General features: G+C 31.3%; 1 protein-coding gene across 2 annotated transcripts; it reads left to right on the forward strand.

Annotated features, from left to right (window-relative positions):
• The first annotated feature begins 8,620 nt into the window (after nt 1–8,620).
• Nucleotides 8,621–16,533, forward strand: LOC120086830 (gamma aminobutyrate transaminase 1, mitochondrial-like). Of its 2 annotated transcripts, XR_005484343.2 has the most exons (20): nt 8,621–8,870; nt 9,688–9,809; nt 9,977–10,061; nt 10,214–10,286; nt 10,793–10,890; nt 11,093–11,185; nt 11,549–11,622; nt 11,716–11,754; nt 11,831–11,919; nt 12,004–12,080; nt 12,172–12,246; nt 12,681–12,728; nt 12,823–12,906; nt 13,002–13,089; nt 13,175–13,253; nt 13,553–13,643; nt 13,725–13,803; nt 14,074–14,189; nt 14,276–14,492; nt 15,945–16,533. XR_005484343.2 is itself a non-coding variant. In XM_039043639.2 (19 exons), exons 1-19 carry the CDS (start codon nt 8,829–8,831, stop codon nt 14,345–14,347), a joined length of 1,524 nt encoding a protein of 507 aa, XP_038899567.2. In that variant the 5' UTR covers nt 8,621–8,828; the 3' UTR covers nt 14,348–14,733. The 2 variants fall into 2 exon arrangements, 1 of the variants encoding a protein (XP_038899567.2); XM_039043639.2 differs by lacking the exon at nt 15,945–16,533 and having other exon boundaries at nt 14,276–14,733.
• Nucleotides 16,534–18,946: the final 2,413 nt, after the last annotated feature.

Raw genomic sequence — 18,946 nt, forward strand, 5'->3', positions numbered from 1 at the left:
GTAGGAAAAAAAAAACCAACAAGTAGCAACAACAAAATGGTTATCTATTAGTAGTCTATCATTAATAGACATTGATAGAAAACTATTATTCTTAATCATTGGTCTTCCATTGTCTATGATTATCATTTTAATTACTATTTTGGAACTAGCAATAAAACTACTATAAACTATTATCACTTGGTCTATAATTTAGCCTTTCATTGTCTATCATTGTCATTATAATTGACATTTTTGAACTAGCAACGAAACTATAAATAGAGAAGGAGGAGGAGGATAATTAAATTTGGAAAATATCAATATCACTTATAGACACTGATCTATCAATGTCTATCAGTGTCTATTATTGATAGTTCTAAAATTTTGTTATATTTTGTAAATATTTTGGTTTATTTTTCTATATTTAAAAAAAAACTCATTAAATTTTGCTATTCAATTATGCTATTTGTATAAATATTTTCTCTTATTTTTCGATTTTTGGAAAAAAAAAAAATTGGTCCTTTTGAAGGATTGGTTTCAAATATAGAAAAATGAACAAAAATATTTACAATTAACTGTGAAATATCATAGTCTAACTATGATAAACCGCGATAGACTGTGATATTTTACTATTATTTGTAAATATTTTTAGCAGTTTTGTCATTTAAAGTATTTTTCCCATTTTGAATCTAATTTCTATTTCATCCTCAAATTTCAAAATTTTATTAAATTTTGAGTTTACACTATAATTCACATGTTCCAAAATGTTATAATTTTTACCAATTTGGTCATTAGATTTCAAAATTTACACTTTTAACATTATTTTTTTTTACTACAAAATCACCTTCCGTCCTCAGTGCTAATTTCTATTGATTAGTTTAAAATAATTAAAAGAATTCTAATTAATTAAGTTTCACTAATTTACATCACTATTAGAACTAAATTTAAGTCAATGCGAGCATGATTCAACTAATATAAGCTTGTACTATCAATCTCGAAATAGGAGGTTCGATTCCCCCACCTTACATGTTGTAAAAAAATTTAATTAAAATTTTATAACATAATTATTGTAAAATAATTGTTAGATATTATCATAAAAAATTGAAAGTGAGTATTTATGGAAAAATCAATATTAAAAATGTAAATCTTGAAATTTAGAGACCAAATTGATACAAAGCTCAAATCTCAAGTGTAAATTTGTAACATTTGAAACTTGGGGGCTTGAAAATAAAACTCAAAATTTAAGAACTAAAAAAATAACATTGTGAAACCTATGGACTAATATATATATATATTCTTTCTTTTTTTTATTAATAATTTTGGGTAGATTTATAATAATAATAATAATAAAAAATGCCCTTCAACTTTGTACTTTCTACCAAAAATACTTCTAAATTTTTAAAGGTTTCAAAAATACCTATAAACATTCAATAAGAGTTCAAAAACACCAAGGCCAATAGTTTTGGATGGAAATTGTGTGTTTTGTTTAAAAAAATAACCCAATACTTAAAAGAAAGTTAAAAATTAACCTTACATTGTTATTGAAGGAAACGAATCTCGTGTGGAAGCGATAGATCGCATGTGCTTTTAATTTAAGTTTCGAATTTACAAAATAACAAAGAAGGATAAACATATTAACTAAGCATGCAAAAATAAGAAAGAGCTAATACATACCCTTGAAGATTGTCTTCAAGAAATCTCTACGAACGAATCTTCCAGAAGACACCACACCTGGTTACCTTTCTATTCTTCGACAAAAATCTGGATTGTGGGATCCAAAAACTTTTTGGAACAGAGAAAAGAAGAAAAAAATATAGAGAGATTTTTTTCCTTCTATGTTCTAGAGAGTTGGAGATTTTGAGAAAGAAAAAACTCTTCTTTAGATTATGTTAAAAAAAAAAAAAACTATTAAGCTTTTCTCATGAATCTACATTAAGAAGAGAGGAGGAGAGGAGTAACAATAACTCCCAATGCGAGTAACAATAACTCCCCATGCATGATAAAAAAAAAAAAATAACTCCCCTACACGGGTGCTCAATGGCTCTAGGATGCACTTACCTTGCCTATGCGATGGGTGCTCGTGGCCACAATCTTCAACGCGCCTCTTCCGTTGCACACAGCCTGTCGCGCACTTTGCGTGCACACTTCGACCAGCACCTGCTTACTCTTGTTGGGGTTGATGCCCTAAAGTCTCGTATCCTGTAGTTTGTAAAAAATTTGTACGAACGTTTGTGTTGTATAATATATGATATTTTACTTCACATCTTGATTTTGCTCAGTTGTTTGTTTTATTTGCTTTACCACAAACCAATAAACATAAAATCCCTGGTTATTTGTATGTAACTTAAGCATGTATGTGGTGACATACAAGTGGATCATGTCTTAAGTGATAACCAAAATGGTCTGTAGTATATGGATATAGGAGGGAAACCTTATCCTGGTAACGCTACGGATGCGGCCCGCTTTGTAGAATGGTCACAAATGTTGTGACGACGGTCTGATCTTGATCATTCGTGTAGGAGACATGCGAGCGGAGGCGTCCTATATAAAGAGTTTGTATAAGACCTGGCCACGAAATGTTAACGTCTCGTTATATAACACCGCTCATGATAGAGACTTCATTTCACTAGAATGACCATAAGTAACATGACCTTAATCCTGAGTGAGTTAGAAACTCCTGCCATTGAGGGTAGTCCTTTGGTTTGTATGGGTGTACGTGACCAAGTCGCCGATTCAAACCTACCATTTTTGGAATTCATTTGATTTGGGAGCTGAGAACTCAGCTACATAAGATGGAATTCACTCCTTCCCCGAAGCAAGGCAAGTAGATAGATAGCTCCCTTAAAAGCTGATTCCAGGGCTTGAACGACGTGGCGCCACACACCTTCTCTTCGCCCGAGAGGTGTTCACACATAATTGGACTATGTTGTATTGTTCATTAGAGGAATCAGTGGTACTTAAAGAGTGAGATGTAACTACAGGGGCAAAACGGTAAATTGGCCCAACTGTACTTATGAGCATCTGTGAAGGGTCATCGTACTCATGATTAGTTATATTCGATGGACACATAAATATATCTGTGGTAAGAAGAGTTCAGCTGTTGGTCTTTAGTGGAATGTCTGGCAGTTAACGGATGGTGGATCTCGTGGTTAAAGAGTTTAGTCAGCTATTCATGTACCGTTGGAGCTTCGAGCCACAGGTTCATAAGGTCCCTTAGGTAGCTTGAATAAAGTCGAGAATCAGTTTTTGGGTCAGTATAAAATGTTCAAATTGACAAGAGGGAGTTCGATTGTATATGATATAATTAAATTGGTTAATTATATATGATATAATTGACTAAATGTATGGAATACATTATTTTGGAAGAAATTTGATATAAATATGATTTATATCAAATAGAAGAGAAATTACTATAGTAGATATATTGATATCAAACTATAGGTTAAGAATATAATATGATTATATTCATTTATTAATTAATTGGTTAATTATGTGATAATTGACCGGAAATTTCTCCTCAATCGTGCGTTAGTGGAAAAATCTTATTTGGTTATTGTAACTGAAGAATAAAATGAAAATTGGTTTCATTTTGCAAAAGGTTCAAAAAAATCGCAATAGGTGTGAAAACGTATTGATCGCTTAACTGACAACCTATACGATAGTGTCTTATCACCTAAACGATCGCACGCCTCGCGTACTAAACATGGTGTCACTAGGATAAGACTCCAAATCTTATTCATATACTACGAACCATTTAGATTATTACTTGAACATGATCCACCTATATGTCTACCATATACTATTTAAGTTACATAAAATAACCTTGAATCTTAATTTATTGGATTGAGTTACACAACTCTAATGGTCAAATAAAATATCTCCTTATTTTATTAAATAAGCAAATTTTTTTTATACATTACAAACCACGAGATTTAGGATATAATCCCCAACAATTATATGAATTGAATCGTCAATACATCATTATAAAAGTATCTCAATTTTCAAAAATTGCATTAGTAATACTTAAAAAAAAAGTAAAAAAATGTCTTTATCAAATCACTACAATATTGACACCTCTTTCATTTCTTCTCGTCTACTTCAATCTATGACGTAATGCTCCTCTATTTTTCCTTTTTTTTTTATCTTTTATTTTCTTCAATATCCTTTTACTTCCCTTCTAACTAAATGTGACATTTGTTTATCTCAAAATGAAAAAAAAAGGGGGGAAAATACATTTTGGGTCTAGTTTCTATCTAGTCCCTAAGTTTAAAAATGTTATACATTTAGTCCGTAAGTCTTGAGTTTGACTTTAATTTAGTCCATTGGTTTCAAAATAATGATTTTACTCTTGACACTTGAGTTTTGTTTCAATTTGATCCATGTGTTTCAAGAGTTATACTTTTATCCTTGATTTTTCACTAAATACTCACTTTCTGTCTTTAGAGTTAATTTACGTTAATAAATTAAAAATCGTTAATAGAATTATAATTAATTATGTTTCACTATTTTTATCATTTGAAATTTAAATTTAAAATTCCACTTCATAATTATTTTTAATTAATTAATAGAAATTGACGTCAATGATTGAAATTGAGTATTTAATGAAAAATTAATGTTAAAAATATAAAATCTTGAAATTCATGGACCAAATTGAAACAAAACTCAAATATCAAAGGTAAAATTGTAAATATTTTAAAACTTGGAAACTAAATTAAAACAAAATTCAAAACTGAAGAATTAAATCTGTAACATTTTAAAACATAGAGACCAAATAGAAAATAGAGTCAAAACCTAGAGACAAAAAATATATAATTCCCAAAAAAAAAAAAAGTTGCCACATTCGATTAAGGTATATAGACTGTAACAATAAGAAAATAAATAATAAAACCACTATGACTTAAATATTATCACAAGGTTGTATGTTAATAATTTTTTTTTGGGAAGTAGGTTGTATGTTAATAATTAGGAGAGTATTTAGAGCTAAGAACACTTTTTTTATATTTAGGCATTTATTGTTTGGATGAATTTTGAGAGGAGATTTTGATTTAGAAATTTTATGAGATTTTGTGGGCTTTTATGCTTTAATTAAAGTTTTGGTTTATTTTTTGTTACTAAAAAAATTGTTGTAAGAATTAAACAAGTAGAAGAAAGATGAGAGTATTATATGAAAAAATCGGGGAGAAAAATAAAATTCGTATATCTCAACGTTGTTAATACTTTTAGCAACGTTTTTTAACCTTCAACAACACATTTTATGCAATACTGAAAGTAGTTTTTCTTGCAGTGAACTTTGACAGAGGTTCATAATTTCTTCCCCTTCTTCTCACTTTACTAGCAACAACGATAACAGATTTGTGTTCGGAATTGGTATGACTTAAAGTCCTTTTTTTTTTTTTTTCCTATTTTAAATTTGAAAATTTAATAGAATTCAAAGATTGAGATGGGGGAAAGAAGAGAAAAGGAATATTACTTCTTCTTCATAGTGGGCAGCAACAAATATTAATATTAAACATGGCGTCTAATATGAGTAAGCTACGAATTGGTCAATTATTGTGGCGTGAACTCGCAACATTGGAAATTTGGAATTGGGTTATTGTAAAAGTAGCCTCAAAATGTTTATTATTTTAATAAACATCCCTTTTCCTTTTTTTAAAACAGACTGTTTTTTATTTCGACCTTTTATGATGAAAGTAATGGCAGATCAACTTACAAAAATTTGGATGTAATAATATATTTATGTCCATAAATTTTAGTAATTTCCTTTCAAACAAAATCAACTTTTATGTTTTTTTACTTAGAATGTAGGTTGAGATTAAAAAAAAAAGTTGGATTTTTTTATAATTTTTTTTGGGCAATCAATTTGAATTCCGACCAAGTTTCGGCAGAAATTCACAATATCCACCCAATTTTCATTTGGAATTCATATTTTCTGACTGGAAATCATAATTTTTCTTTTTTATCTTTATCAATTTTCGACTGAAATCTATAACGTTGGATCAATATTCCATCAAAATTCATAAATTTGGACAAAAAAAAAAAAAATTGATTGAAATTTGGTTGAAATTCATCTTATATCATTAAAATCGATTGAGATTCAAGTTTTTTTTTTTTTTTTTTGGTCAAGTTTTAAATATGTAGTTTCGAAAATTCAAATTCACTTATAATATTTGTTGAAAACTAAAAAAAATCAATTATAAAACGAAACGACTTCTAAAAATAAGATAATGCTGTTTTTTTTTTTTGGAGTATACAAATTGTTTTAACAACAAATTCATATTTTTTTGGATGAGGGGACGATGTAGAAAAAGTTTTAAATACAATAAAAATAGAATCTTAACAAATAGATGCTGGGTCTAAAAATTGACATTAAAAATTGACGTAAGAAACTAAAGAATTACATCAAGAGACACTAACAATCCAACCCAATCGAGAGATTAAGAGAAAAATGTAAAGAAGAAGCATGGCCTTTCACTATCCTATAGGGAGTGAGTTACACAGTTGTGATAACGTCTCACGTGGGAGAAGGAAACAAATCCCAGCTCGTGAATAATAACTTTGGATTCATCGATGAAAATGTACACTTGGAGCATCTATATTTGAAGTGTTTAAGGAGAAACACCCATAGAGGATTTCTGTAGTTAAAAAGGCCGATGACTAGAAATTTTCAAAACATTACATAATACCTACTACTTTCACTACAAATTTGACACATCATTAAATGATATATTATTTATTATTAACTTAATTTGTAAATCTTACATTATTTTAAATGTTGCCATTACTATGGTAGTCCTGTTGAACCAGCCACGCATACAGCAACAAGAACACAGGCTCCGACGAACAATGTCAGCAATGTAGGAAATGGAATTCACACCGACGTACGAACTAGGAAAATCTGCAAAACAGAACCTCGTGAAAGAAGGCTGAGTTGTGGATCTTGCTCTCTTTAAGATGTTTTGCGGCTTCGTCCGGAGTGCAAACAGTTTGTAGTAGATGTCATACCGTCCCAAGGATAAAATAACTAGATAAAACCTTGTCTCGATCGGAACTACATTGAAAGCTGATCGGAATTCTCATACCCCTTTAGACAAATCATGCTTAGAAAACGTGAAGGGAAAAAAAAAGAGAAGATAAGCAGGAAGAGAAATTGATTTCTGATTTCTACCCTCCTTCTGAAGCACTGAAAGTGATTTTATAAGCCTTGAGAGTGTGCTTCAAAAGGATAATGTGCGTATGTACACATAGTGTGAGAACAGAATGAACGACACGGAAGACTAGCAAAGTTCAGATGACTGAACGAAATGAATGATGATTTTTCTTATGTTTTTAAAATAAAAATAAAAATAAAATAAATAAAATATTTTAAAAAAAAATAATTTCACACACGTGTCTCGTCCGACCGGACGATGACGCGTGTGTGAAATGACCACCATACCTATATTTACCTACCTCCTCACCCCTTTTAAAATTTAGGTAGCTCTCGAGTCTAAATTCACAAGAAAAGGTGAGGTAAATAAGGAGATTCTCGTTCTAAAATTAACTAATGTATAATTCTCTACCTCCCTTTTCCTTTGTTTTAAAAAATATAAATTTTCATCAACAAGTCTTATAATTTTTCTAAGAGAAAATGGGGCCAGGGAGGAAAGTGAATGGGAAGAGCAAGGAAGGAGAAGAAATTATCTACACTATAATTTTAAAAAAAAAATAAATTAAAATATCATTTTCATGAGATGTGTTCCATTTTAGTTTCAGTAAAAAGTTAAATTTAGTCTCTGCATAGGATTATTTTTTTTAAAAAAAGAAGAATTATAAGTAATTTCAATATAAATTTTAGAAACATATTCACGTAGTATGATTTATTGCATGAAAATTAAAGGACAACCGTTTTAAACGAAATTGTAGAAAATATTTTTATGTATAACAAAATGTCTAAGTCATCCATGAAAGATAGTAATATTTTGCTATATTTATAAATTTGTTCAACCACTTTCTTATATTTGGAAACCACCCAAAATTATTATTATTATTTATTAACTTTGTGAATTAAAATGGAACATTTTGTGAGTGTATGGATTAAAATTGTTATCAAAGTATATATTAATTTTTGACTTATATATATTATTATTTTGTTAATCACAACTCCGTTAGCCTATCAAAGTTATCATAGTTTAGATGTTAATTATTAATGTGATTTTATTTTGAATCTAATTGAGATTATTACTTTGTTAAGATATAACAATATAACCATAAGCAAAAGGAAAACCAAAACTTTTACTATACATAGATGCAATATATATGATTAAGAGATTGATATAAATAAATAGATAATAGATATAGATTTTCAAAAGCAGAATTAAAAAAAATGAAATTATTTCAAACTGTAAAACTCTTGAAATATTTACGAGATATAGCAAAATTCCAGTAATGTCTATCTATGTCATATTGAAGTTTATTGACGTCTATCACTTTTAATTCTAAAATTTTGCTAAATTTTGTAAATATTTTTATTCATTTTTTTATATTTGAAAAGAGGTCTTAAAATATTTATTTATTTAATAGGAACTTGCATTTTAAAAATTATTTAAATATGTAACTTTTGAAAACCGATTTATAAAAGTCAAAAAACACATTCCTAATAGAATTCGAGAACAAAAAACATGGATAAGGATACCTATGATGAACAGTGAATTGATTCGTTTCCAAATTCTTCGTTAAATTTCATCTTTATATATAGTTAAAGAGGAAGACGAAGACAAAGCATCAAAGCATCCTCCCATTCCCATCTCTCTCGTCCGATTCTCTGCACCCATTTGAAGCTTCCATTCTTCTTCCCTCGCATCCATCTGATTACAATGGCCATTAATCACCTCCTTCGTTCCACTCTCAGGTCTCAGGTACACAAATCAATCCCCCAATTCTTCTTCCTTTATTCCTCATGATTTTCGTTTTTTCTCTATTCACTGTTTCCTTTTTGATTTTTCATGGTGACGCTTTACTTTTCCTTCTCTGATCGAATCATCATCATCGTTGTTATTATTTTCTTTGTGCTTCATTGGGGGAAAACGCATCATCAAAGCATGATTGAAAAAGGGTTACCGTCTTTTTTGCTTTTTTCCCCAAATCGAGGGGGGTTATTCTTCTACTGCCCCTTTTCTTTCCTGGGCAGTTTTTTTTCTTTTCTTTAGTTTTCTTTGTTGTTCCCTGCTTTTATGTCGAATACATCCATAGTTTCTGATTACCGATTTCTTGTGAGGAATCGAGATCAAAGGCCTCTTTGAACAGTAATGTTGGAAACCAATTTGTTTCCCTTAATTATTTTGTTGATTGTGAAGTTGGTGGTTTGAGTGACGTGTGTTGACTTGCAACTAAATTTTCAGCCCCCAAATCCTATCAATTGATATTGTATCACGAGTTCAAGGGAAACCTTGTTTTACTAGATTTAAAAGGTGATCACACTGAACCGGTGACATAAATTCATTATTTATTGTTGCCCCTTTTTATATAAACTTCATAATTTGCTTTTCCTCAAAAAGGTGAAAGTACTTTGCTTTTCCCCCTTATTTTAATATATTATATTATCTATCATTTGATATAAGCCATGCCGATTGAGAACCTGATTCTTGGAATGATCCAAATGTTTTTCAATTATGATGGCTCTTTCTTTTCTTTTAACTATAAAACATATGACCTTTTTTTTTGGGGGGGGGGCAGTTTGGTATCTTAGGAAAAGCCGTCACTTCTTCTAGAAGAGCCTCACAGGAACATGGCATCTTGGCTCCTTTCTTGTCCCGCTTACACAGTACAGAGGCTTCAGCACAAAAGGAGGATTCAAGGTAAATTGAGTGAACTTTTAACTTTTTAGGCTTTCCATTATTTATTCTGTCCTCGTGTCCTCAAGCATGATTTGTGATAACAATGCTTCCTTGGATTGCACTTTGTCTACAATAGAACTAAAATTCAGTTGAGTTTCTCATTGACCACAAACATGCTTTAATTACAGGTTCAAGGGGCATGATATGCTTGCACCTTTTACTGCAGGATGGCAGACCACCGATGTTAATCCACTAATTATAGAAAGATCTGAGGTATCCTTCATGTATGTCATAAGCATAATGATTTCTAACAACCCAATAGATAATAATAAAAGAGAAGATATGTTCATTTTCTTTTGGTTAATTAAAAGAACCTTTTATTATTATTATTTTTTCATGCTACTTTGGATTCCGTGGTGATACAGGGTTCATATATATATGACATTGATGGAAGGAAGTACCTTGATTCTCTTGCCGGCCTATGGTGCACATCTTTAGGTACAACAAAACTCATTGTTTTATCCTGCTGGTTGTATGTGTTGTGCTGATTCTTTAAGAAAATATTTGATTTAATTGTTTATCTTTGGTTAGGTACAATAAATGTAGTATGTGCCTACTAATAGAAACTCTTGTTCTAGATATATTAAAGCTGAGCTTCAATATAGTTCCCCATAATACATTTGATTATGTTGGGAGTTTAGGACATAAATACTACACTGATATGTAGTATTCAAGACTCCTAATATAATTTGGAGTGTTTTAGAACTCTTGGGGATAAAAAAAAAATAATAATAGAAGGATGAAAATTGAGTATATTAGTTTGAAAACCTCATGTTTCTTTACTTTCGAATTCTCCAAATGATAGTCTTCAGTTTAAATCTGGCAAACGTAAAAGGATTGAAGAATTCCTAGGCATAAAATGAACTGAAATTTTAGTTTGATCCAACTTTCCCCCCCTGAATTCTTTGTTTTTTTTGTTAGTTAACCAATGTTGGAATTTTTAGGGGGAAATGAACCACGACTTGTTGCAGCTGCAACGAAACAATTAAATATCTTGCCATTTTACCACTCCTTTTGGAATCGTACTACGAGGCCTTCTTTGGTATGCTATGTAACCTTAACTTCTTTTGCTTTCTTTTTACGATAAGAAAACTGACTTCACCATTGACTTTGCCACTCTATTAGAACCATGCTACTAGATCTCCTTTGGCGTCTTTTATAGTCATAAACTTTCTTGACTTTTCTTGTCAATACAAAAACTCAGCTTTTCAATAGTTTGATTCTTTGTTGTTCATATATGACAGGATCTGGCAAAGGAACTGCTCGAAATGTTTACAGCTAGAAAAATGGGGAAAGTATTTTTTGTGAACAGTGGTTCAGAAGCCAATGATACTCAGGTTCTTTGTACTCCAAACAAAATTTCTATATTATGGCTGTCCTGTCACAATATCTATGTGAGAATTTAAAAATATATAACTTTCAAAACAGACTAATATATTGAGGAGTTTAAATTACGAAGAGGAGTTAAATTATGTACACTAAATTTCTAGTATATTTAGAAAAAACCTTCATCATCTTCTTTTACTCCCTAACTTTTTCTCATGATTCAATTTTGTTTCCCAAGGAATTAAATAGAACAAATAAAGGAAGAAAAAACTATTAAACTAACGTTACTATCAAGGTTTATTAGCTGTTAAAGCCTTCCTTTGAAAGCTCTGAAATAAAGGCAACCAATTAATTCATTTTGTGCTTTGTAATAGGTGAAGCTGGTATGGTACTATAACAATGCACTTGGAAGACCAAATAAGAAAAAGTTCATTGCTCGCTCAAAGGCGTAAGCTCCAATCGCTTGGCTAATGTTGATTTGTATCATTTCCTTTGTTCTGTTCAATTAATTTTCTTTTCATTGCACTCTTCTATTCAACAGGTATCATGGTTCAACATTAATATCAGCTAGTCTTACTGGGTAAGTTAAATGAAAAGGAAATATTCCTTGTATCTCTTGTCAAAAGAAACAGACAGTCAAATATATTTTTTTACAGCCTTCCAGCTTTGCACCAGAAGTTTGACATTCCAGCTCCATTCGTTCTGCACACCGATTGTCCACATTACTGGCGTTACCATCTTCCAGGTTATTATCTATGCTTGGATATACATTTAGTTCACTTTCTATGATTTTTTTTTTCAGCCAGTAACTTGAGAATATCCATGTCAGGTGAGACAGAGGAAGAGTTTTCAACCAGATTAGCCAAAAACTTAGAAGACCTTATAATCAAGGAGGGACCAGAAACGGTAAAACTTGAATTCTGTACTTCAAATTAGCATATGACATGACACCATAATTGACTCTTTCTCTCCTGTGTCTGGTTTTCTTCCACTTCAGATTGCTGCGTTCATAGCTGAACCTGTCATGGGGGCTGGTGGTGTGATTCCTCCACCAGCTACTTATTTTGAAAAGGTAAGCTCTTTGTATAATAAGATTAAGTAAAAGTGTGCAACCGTAAGACTTTCCTTGTTTAGCTGCCTATTCTTTAATTCTTTTTCATATTATGTTATCATTTTTTTTTTGGTCTGTTTATATTTGTTCTAATTTTCCTTCTAGATAAGATGATTACATAATATTGAAGGAGGATAAGTGAGATATCAAAATTAGAATAGTATAAACCTGTTCTTTGATTAATAATGAAAAAAAGGAGCGAAAAAGAAAGAAGAAAGAAGAGAACTTTAAACTGCAAAAATATATAGGAAAGAGTTAATTTATTAACACTTGCATTGACCTAAACTATGAGGATTGGCTAATTGTGGCGATTACTTGAATAAATTCTTTCTAATAACACTAATAAGGAAAATATGAAGAGAAGATTGAAGTATTTTTTTTTATTTATGTTGCAGATCCAAGCTGTGGTCAAGAAGTATGATATACTTTTTGTTGCCGATGAGGTACTTGCTAATTACATTTTTTGTCTCACCATCTCACTTTGATTACAGTAATGATTTCAATATAAATCAGGATCTGTTTTCAACATTTTTATAGGTCATATGTGCCTTTGGAAGACTAGGGACAATGTTTGGATGTGATAAATACAATATCAAACCAGATCTTGTATCCCTTGCAAAGGTGAAGTTCAAACATATTCAATTTTAGCAGATATCTTATTTAGTCTAGGCTTTTCATTGTTTTTCTTGAGCTTGATAGTGGATTGGACTTTGCAGGCACTTTCCTCAGGTTACATGCCTATTGGAGCTGTTATTGTAAGCCCCGAAATCTCTGATGTGATTCACTCTCAAAGCAACAAGCTAGGTATATTCCTTATTCAAGAAACTAGTTAATAATCTTCCAGTCCAGTGACACACCTATTCTTTTTGTTCAATAATATTACTTCTAGGTTCCTTTTCTCATGGATTTACTTATTCTGGACACCCGGTCGCATGTGCTGTTGCAATTGAAACACTCAAGATTTACAAGTAAGTCCCTACTCCTGGGATTTTTGAGTTTTACTTTCTATTGATTGAGAATGACTGAAAAACCTTAGAAGTGGACAAACATTTCAAAGATCCATCATTTTTTGATACAAGAAAACTAAAAGTTCATCAAGGTGGTCCTACTTTCTATTTGATTCAATCGGTGTCCTTGGTCAAGGATGAAATTGTGATTTAAAATAGAGAATATATTCAACTGTTCATGATACAAACTCATATATAGGATGCAGTGCATATATTTAAAATTGCCATAGTAGTGCTGAGTTCATTTCATTTCATTGTAGGGAAAGGAATATTGTGGATAAAGTAAATAGCATCTCCTCAAGATTTCAAGATGGCCTAAAAGCTTTCTCTGATAGCCCTATCGTTGGAGAGGTGAAGAGAGTTGCTCAATTAATTAAGTTTGACTTGTGAATTTGGGGCATCTTCAGATCTTCAACAACCATTATTTTGCAGATACGGGGGACTGGCTTGATCTTAGGCACAGAGTTCGTAGACAATAAATCACCAAATGATCCATTCCCTCCTGAATGGGGTATGTTTTATGTAATTCCCATTGTTAGTGATGCATGTTAATGACTTATATCTGGAAAACAACTTCCTCAGAGGCAAACTTGAATGTCTTGAAAACAAAAAGTATCTTGATAATTTGGATCAATTAAAATGAGCTTAAATCTTCGCTAATTTTGGATCAGCTTAACCTCAAAATAAAAAAAACTCAGGAATTTGGTGGATCTTGAATCTTGATCTGGCAGGGTCATACATTCTTATACTTACGGCTTGTTATTTGCCCTGATATAAACAGGAGTTGGTGCATATTTTGGAGCCGAATGTCAGAAAAATGGTATGCTAGTTCGTGTTGCAGGGGATACTATAATGATGTCACCACCATTTATCATCTCTCCTCAAGAAGTTGATGAGGTATCCCTGAAAGCTAATAATATCATGATTGAGGAGTTTCGATCCACATCTTTTGTTGGAATTTGATCCACTGTTTTTGTTTCCAGTTAATCAGCATTTATGGGAAGGCACTGAAGGCTACGGAAGAGAGAGTTAAGGAGTTGAAGGCTCAGAGGTAGCTCCAAATAGTTCACAACGAATGGCCTGAAGGAATCTACTCATTTTTAGTAGATACTCGCAAGGAACAAAGAAGTCCTTATCCCTGATGGCCAAATGCTTGATGGTGGCGAAACGTTGATCAGCTTGTGTCTTAAGACATGAGTGGTACGTCTGCAATCTCCACAACCCCCCTCCCCTACCCCCAAAAATATATATATATATATATATATATATATATATATATATATATTGAGTTACAGAAAGGCTTGGATGTTTGTTTAGAAATGTCAGTCAACTACGTGATTCTTTAGATTTTTAAGATAGTCGAATAAATTATAAAAGCAGCTTGATATGGATTTCAATGTAAAATTGTTCTATTTCTTATAATACAAGTCCTTTTGAGTTATTGAATCCTTATCAGACATGGTGAAGTGAAATACACATGAGAAGTGTTGGTTTCAGATGTTTATGTTTATGCATACTTTGGAAAAAGCAATCTGCAATTATGTTTATCAAACTGTAAGAAAAAGGAAATAATTATGGAAAACGATAAAGAATTATCTAATCAATTTGTTACTAATTTGAAGTTTGATGTTCCAATTAGGATAAGGACATATACTTTTGATGTCTATGCATTGTTTGTAAGTCTGTTGTTTAAGATAAAGTGCTACTTAGTATGAATTAGCAATACAGATAACCCTCCAAATTCCAAATTAAGAAATCAATGCTGGTAAAAGAGGTAAATTCTCTCACAGACGTCGAAAGAAAATCAGAGGGAAATTATCATATCTTTTAGCTTCCTTTTCTGTCGGTGAGGAAGTTAAGTTTTTAGGGAACATTGTACAAACCACTCCTGAATTATGTATTAAGTCGATCAATTAATCCACTCCTGAATTATGTATTAAGTCGATCAATTAATCCCCTGAAGTTTATCAAGTGTTGCAATTATGTCCTTGAGTTAGTATATTTCTTCAATTAGAAAAGGACAAATTAGTCCATTCACTCAGTCTTCTTCCCTCGTTCACACAAAGGGATAAGAGATCGGACTCGTCTTTTTCCATGACGGTTGTTGTTTAAGACTACGAGAATCCAACAAAACAAACTCTTCCCTTCTACCGCTCTTTGTTCCTTTTGCTGCTTTCAATTTCCATGAGATGAAAAACATGGAAACTAATTCATTTTTTTCTCTATTTTTTCTTTTTCCTTTTCACCAAATCTCAATTTTGTATCTTTCTATCAACAATACAATAATATCTCCAGAAATCCAAAACGAATCAATTTTTTTAAAAAAGAACCAAATGGGGTTTTTATCTCTCTTTTTGGGTATGGATATCCAAAGAAATTCCTCAGAAAATGGCTCCTTTGGCCTTGAACACAATCATTCACCAACTGATATATAGGCTTTGAAAGAGAGGAGGGCCAGAGAAATTTGATGGAAATTTGTAATTAACTAAGAGAAAGAGATCGAGAGAAGGGAAAATGAAAGCCAGAGAGAGGTTTAAACGAGTAAGGGGGAGAAAAAGAGCAAAGAAACAGAAAAGAAAATTGGATTATTGTTATTAATTTCTTTTTTATATTTAAGTTTATATGGATTCTTTAACGACCGTTTCTTCTCAGGCTAGTCTCTCCAGTTCATTCACACAGGGTACTCGATTCCACTGGCTGTCAGCGGTGTTGGCGGAGCTGCGAGATAATAGATCAACGAGAACGACGTGGAACAGAGGAAGGATTCACTATATAGGTGCAGAGGAGGGAGTGACAAATGCTTAGCCGGCTCGATTTGCGGCGGATATGGACAGGTTTTCGAGGGCATAGGGTTGGAGAAGGTTTTTTACGAGAGAGGGAAATTTGGTGAATGGACAATTTTGCCCCTTTTCTTTTAATTGAAGATCAACCAACACAAGGACATGATTGCAACACTTAATAAACTTTGGGGTTAATTGATCAATCTAAAAGTTTATGGGTGTAATCGTAACAAATCTCATAGTTCAGGGTTGATTTGTGCAATTTTTCCCTGTTCTTATTTAGGTCATAGTTTCGATTCTGATCGAGGTACATCGAGACGAATCATTAAAACAATCTAGAAAAGGTGCTATGTTAATGGTTTTTTTTTTGTTATTTTAACAATTATCTAAGTTTAAAATAGCATGGATAATTGTGTTGTTAACAAATGATTAATTAAAAAGAAAAAAAAAATTAAACGTAATATCCCTTTTTAGATGCGGAATAGGGATAATTGTATAGAAGTTCCAAAAAAAAAATAAAATAATAATAAATAAATAAAATCGATTTTGCCCCTCTTTTTGAAATTTAAGAAATTTGCCCTCTTACTTATATAATCATCAATCAACATTATCAAAATATCCTAAGAACTTGTTTGGAGCGCAAAGTTGAGTTATGAAATCTAAAGTTCACATATCTATGTAGTTTATATGTTTGTGTTTTGGATGCTGAGTTGAGTTATGAAGTCGGGGATATGTTGTACAACCTTTTTTGACCTATACTTTTCTCAAAACTATTTTTTTGGAAATATTTTTATTCAAAAAATCTACCTGTCTCTATTTTTTTTTAAAAAAGTATGGATTGCCTTAGAAATATATGTGTTGTTGAGAGTTTTGAAAAATAGAATTTAGGGTTTACTTTTGAATCATGCATTTGATTTTTTTTGCTTAACTTTTTGTTTAATCTTTTAATTGTACACATACTTTTTAAAATTTTTAACACTCAATTGAGGTGTCAACATAAAATCTTCACATATATTTTACAATTTTTTACATGTAACTTAGTATATGAGGTAGGAAAATAAATACTCGTATTAAATATAAACAACAAAATTACAATATACTTTCACATAAGTGGAATTCTAGACATTTGAGGAATAAAATTATTCTTTTATTCTTATTGAATATGTGTGATTTTGATCTTCTTATATAGGAGAGACCTTTTACAAATATGGAAAGAATAAAAGTAATAAAGGATAAATATGTGAAAACAATATTTATATACAAATATAGAAATTCCAATACCCCTGAAGCTGGTTTGAAGATGTCTTCCATAGCCAATTTATTAATCAATCTGTCATGCTTAGTAAATTAAAATAGTACAATTGCATTCATTGGCATACTTAGTAAATTATAACAATTATAAATTACCTAAGGTAGTGTCATGCTTCATGCAATTCCATTTCATTACTAACCATGTATAACACATATATAATAAGGTAATGAAATAATTAATAACATCCATCCATACATACATTCAACTATATATTATAACACTTGATATAAATGATGCATGACTATGTTATTAATGCATGCAAACATATTCTATAACACTTATATTATATGATGCATGAGCATGCTATAACAATTAAATCATGCAACTATATATTATAACATTTATAATATAATGATGCATGAATAATACATAACCTATGGTGTGATCCAGGGCATGAAACAGTTGAAGTTGGTGATTTGTTTTCCAATTTTGCATCTAGTCTTCCTTAAAACCGCTACCGATTCTTGAACAGAAAGCAGTATGCTTATTCACTATATGACATATATAAAATTTAAAATAAATCATATATCAAATGCATAATTTAAAAACAATTATTGGATAGAGATTGGACTTCTAAACAATTAATTAAATTAATATAACATTTATATTAATTTAATTAATCAAAAGTAACTATCTATTACAGAAAAATGGTCGATTGGTTCAAAACAAGCGAACCAGACCTTGAACCGTACAAACCGACCACCCAACGGCTGAATCGACCATAAATCGCTCGAACCAACCGAACCAGACATAAATTAGTCGAACCACAAATCGAACCGGGCGCGAATCGGATTGTTCTTTCCATCTTGCAGTGTTGCAACATTGTGACCTAGTGTTGCAATGCTACGGATAGAATGTTCTATTCGCCTAATCGCAGCATTGCAACGCTATTGTCCAGAATGCACTATACAGTTGCGACCAATCTCAAAAACATCCATAATTGTAAACAATACATTCCATTTATTCATCAACTATGAATTCAATACATAATGGAAGAAATCCCATCATGAAACTGTAAAATTCATTCTAAAAATGGAAAATTTTGGGCAAAAAAAATCCCGTTCTGATACCAATTGAAGAAGTCAGTGCAGGTTCACAGCGGAAGTGGGGATCATTCCTAAATCCTAATTTTTACAGAATGTGAATTTTACATAAATAAAATAGAATCATTATGCATTAAATTAAAATTACAACATGCTAAATATGAATAAAGAAAAGGAATAAGGAGACTTACCTTGAAGATCTTTGGCCACCACCACAAAAACTTCCCCTGCCAAGGAGTTGTGGATTCTTGGTATTTTGGAAGAAAGAGAAATTTAGTTTTAAGAGGAAGGAGAGTGAGAGCTTCAGATCTTTTCTCAGAGATTGTTTTTCTGTGTGTCTATATTTTCTTCTATGTGAAACTTAATGCAAGAAGAATATGGTAACCAACAATCTACCCGCTCCCGCTTTCACGTAGTAGAGAGAAAAAGGGGAGGGAGCTACAACTCCTTCCCAAAATTATTTTTTAAAAAAAAATAATTAAAATTTTTATTTCATAAAATAATAATATATATTTATAT

This window comes from Benincasa hispida, chromosome 1, assembly GCF_027475165.1.
Source record: "Benincasa hispida cultivar pf3 chromosome 1, pf3_genome.v1.1, whole genome shotgun sequence".
NCBI lineage: Eukaryota > Viridiplantae > Streptophyta > Magnoliopsida > Cucurbitales > Cucurbitaceae > Benincasa > Benincasa hispida.

Excerpts from the sequence above, each read along its gene's own strand:
- LOC120086830 (XM_039043639.2), top strand. The coding sequence starts at position 8,829 with ATGGCCATTAATCACCTCCTTCGTTCCACTCTCAGGTCTCAG. Across the intron at positions 12,729-12,822 it reads TACTTTTTGTTGCCGATGAG|GTCATATGTGCCTTTGGAAG; the intron begins GTACTTGCTAAT and ends ACATTTTTATAG. Across the intron at positions 13,644-13,724 it reads ATAGCCCTATCGTTGGAGAG|ATACGGGGGACTGGCTTGAT; the intron begins GTGAAGAGAGTT and ends ATTATTTTGCAG.